The sequence below is a fragment of the Sapajus apella genome, unplaced genomic scaffold, assembly GCF_009761245.1.
Source record: "Sapajus apella isolate SASKATOON/1434 unplaced genomic scaffold, GSC_monkey_1.0 scaffold2836, whole genome shotgun sequence".
NCBI classification, from domain to species: Eukaryota; Metazoa; Chordata; class Mammalia; order Primates; family Cebidae; genus Sapajus; species Sapajus apella.
In genome coordinates this window covers 1,848-5,297 of record NW_022439762.1, presented here as the reverse complement: position 1 = coordinate 5,297, position 3,450 = coordinate 1,848, and the positions used below count along the sequence as shown (strand labels likewise).

The window sequence follows — 3,450 nt, the reverse complement described above, 5'->3', positions numbered from 1 at the left end:
TCTCTACTGAAGATACAATAAATTAGCCGGGCGTGGTGCCTCGGGCCTGTAATCCCAGCTACTTGGCAGGCTGAGGCAGGAGAATTGCTTGAACTCGAAGATGGAGGTTGCAGTGAGCAGATTGCACCATTGCACTCCAGCCTGGGTAAGGAGGGGAGGCTCCGTCTAAGAAAAAACAAAAAAACAAAAAACAGTGTTTCGCTTTTGTTGCCCAGGCTGGAGTGCAATGGTGACATCTCAGCTCACTGCAGCCTGCGCCTCCCGGGTTCAAGTGATTCTCTTACCTCAGCCTCGCCGGTAGCTGAGATTACAGGCATGCACCACCACACCTGTTAATTTTGTAATTTTAGTAGAGATGAGGTTTCTCCATGTTGGTCAGGCTGGTACTTCTGACCTCAGATGATCTGCCTGCCTCAGCCTCCCAAAGTGCTGGATTACAGGCATGAGCCACGGTGCCTGGCCCTATAAACTCTTAAAAAAGGCAAACTTGCCGGGTTTGATTCCTGGTCAAAAAAAAAAAAAAAAGGGCAAACTTGGCTGGGCTCAGTGGCTCATGCCTATATAATCCCAGCACTTTGGGAGGCTGAGGCAGGTGGATCACCTGAAGTCAGGAGTTCGAGACCAGCCTGGCCAACATATAGTGAAACCCCATCTGTACTAAAAATTTTTTTTAAAATTAGCTGGGTGTGGTGGCGCATGCCTGTAATTCCAGCTACTTGGGAAGATGAGGCAGTTTGAATTGCTTGAACCCGGGAGGTGGGGGTTGCAGTGAGTTGAGATCATGCCACTCTACTCCAACCTAGGAGACAATGCGAGACTCTCAAAAAAAAAAAAAAAAAAAAAAGGCAAACTTTGTCTCATATTCTCAAGGTCATACACAGTTCCTAGCTCACCATAGGTATCCAATAAGTGCTTCTTGGACAAATAAATATTTAAATCTTCTCTCCAGTTGCTGTAAAACTAACCAAGGCTCTAAATTCTGCATCTGAAACACCTGGGAGGTTGTATAGACATGCAGATTCGCAACACCCATTTCAGACTTTGAATAAGAATTGGGTGGGGAGAATGAGGGGCAGGAACGGGGTTGGAGGATCTGCCGTTAATGGAAGACCTAGGTTATTTGGTGGGTGGTCGGTTTGGGAAACTCTTGGATGCCACTCACTGGTATCCTTTTATAAAGAATATAACAATTGTATATATTATTGTTCTGTATTCACAAATCAAGAATAACCTTTGCCAGGAGGTGCAAATAAGGGAAGCAGAATTCACGGGCAAACCAACCTCAAAATTTCCATACCCTGCCTGCTGCACAGAAGACAGCAGGATGTGTAGACATGGGCTGAAGAGTGGGAGACTGAGCTCTAATTCTTCCCTGGCTCCTTTCATCTTAACTGAAGCACAGAGCAGTTGATTCAGAAAACAAAAACCTATTTCGAATCGTGACTTTGTTCTCCAACTAGCTATATGATCTTGAATAGATTACAGGTTACCTACTGTCTGAGCCTAATTTCCTTATTGTTAGAAACTTGATAAGAATATCTACCTTCCTTTCAGGATCGTGTGCTGGAATTAAATGAGATAAAATAAAAAAATACCAGCACAAAGGCCATCAGTAATTGTCATTTCCTATTGTCCTTTCCTTTCTTCACATCATTTCAGATGATTCTCTGGAAAACAGTCGCATTTCCTTACCTTGGTCTGGGAGAACGCGAAGTACATTCCCACGGACGCCCAGCTCCTTTACGTAGCATAAGTCTTGGGAGACCCCAGTCGTCGCTGCTGCTTCGCGATCCTGGAAAATTTTCTTCAGGATATAAGGCACAGGTTGGAACTTCTGGGGTGAAGGCGCCTTATCTAAGTCCAGAAATTGGAGAAAGACATATTCTTGAAATTGGACTGCCTGGCCCAAAGCCAGAGTTAGCAGGAAGCTAAAAGCCAAATCTGGCAAGAAAGGAACCATGGCCTCCGGGACGGCTGTCAGGCCGGGGAGAGCTCCACTGCCAGACTGCCCAGCAATTCAGGTGCTGCTAATTTATCTGATGTAAGATAATCAAGTGTGAATTGCCCTCTTCCCAGCTACTCAAAGGCCATTGGATGTGAAGACCGAATTTTTTTTTTCTCTCTTCTCTTGCTCTACTCTTCCAGGAAAAAGTTCACAAAGATCGCCAATGCATGGACATAAACTCTACAGCAATGTGAGGTTGTCAGCAGCAGACAGAGTGAAAAGGAGACATTTATTCATTTAACAGACAGTTATTAAGCATCTATTATGTGCAAGGTGCTGAGACTGGTGCTAGGAACACAGTAGTGAATAATTCATAGACTTGGACCGGGCACGTTGGCTCACTCCTGTAAATCCAAGCGCTTTGGGGGCCAAGGTGGGCAGATCACCTGAGATTGGGAGTTCAAGACCAGCCTGACCAACATGGTGAAACCCCATCTTAAAAAAAAAAAATTAAAATTAAAAAATACGGCCAGGCGCAGTGGCTCAAGCCTGTAATCCCAGCACTTTGGGAGGTCGAGGCGGGTGGATCACGAGGTCAAGAGATCGAGACCATCCTGGTCAACATGGTGAAACCCCGTCTCTACTAAAAATACAAAAAGCATTAGCCAGGCATGGTGGCGCGTGCCTGTAATCCCAGCTACTCAGGAGGCTGAGGCAGGAGAATTGCCTGAACCCAGGAGGCGGAGGTTGCGGTGAGCCGAGATCACGCCATTGCACTCCAGCCTGGGTAACAAGAGCGAAGCTCTGTCTCAAAAAAATAATAATAATAATAATAATTCATAGACTTATAATTCGTCATCTGCTTACACCAAGCTTGTCCAATCTGCTGCCCGGCCCGAGGACCACAAGTGGCACAGGATGGCTTTGAATGCACCCCAACACAAATTCATAAACTTTCTTAAAACACTGTGAGACTTTCTTGTGTGTGTGTTTTTGTTTTGTTTTGTTTTAGTTCATCAGCTATCGTTAGTGTTAGTATACTTTACATGTGGCCCAAGACAATTCTTCTTCTTCCAATGTGACCCGGGGAAGCCAAGAGATTGGATACCCCTGGGTTAGACAAATACCCAAGTAGATTTCATTATTTTATTTTATTTCTATTTATGTATTTATTTATTTTTGAGATGGGGTCTCACTCTGTTGCCCAAGCTGGAATGCAGTGCCCTGATCTTGGCTCACTGCAAGCCTCGACCCCCTGGGCTCATGAGATCTTCCCACCTTAGCCTCTGGAGTAGCTGAGAGTACAGGCAGAGCACTACTCCCAGATAACTGTTATATATTTGTAGAAATGGGGCCTTGCACGTTGCCGAAACTGGTCTTGAACTCCTGGCCTCAAGCAGCCTTCCCACCTAGGCCTCCCAAAGTGCTGGGATTATACGCATGAGCCACCACACCCAGCCACCAACCTCGTTTCCCACCACCCACCATCCTTAGTGTGGATGCTT

At 45.7% G+C, this 3,450-nt stretch overlaps 1 protein-coding gene across 1 annotated transcript in view; it reads right to left on the bottom strand.

Annotated features, from left to right (window-relative positions):
• GDF3 (growth differentiation factor 3) overlaps positions 1-2,015 on the bottom strand; it is a 4,551-nt gene extending 2,536 nt beyond the window's left edge. Inside the window, exon 1 of the mRNA XM_032273337.1 lies at positions 1,693-2,015. Coding sequence (XP_032129228.1) covers positions 1,693-1,960 — 268 coding nt within the window. The 5' untranslated portion in view covers positions 1,961-2,015. The remainder of the gene's footprint in view (positions 1-1,692) is intronic.
• Between the last annotated feature and the right edge of the window lie 1,435 nt (positions 2,016-3,450).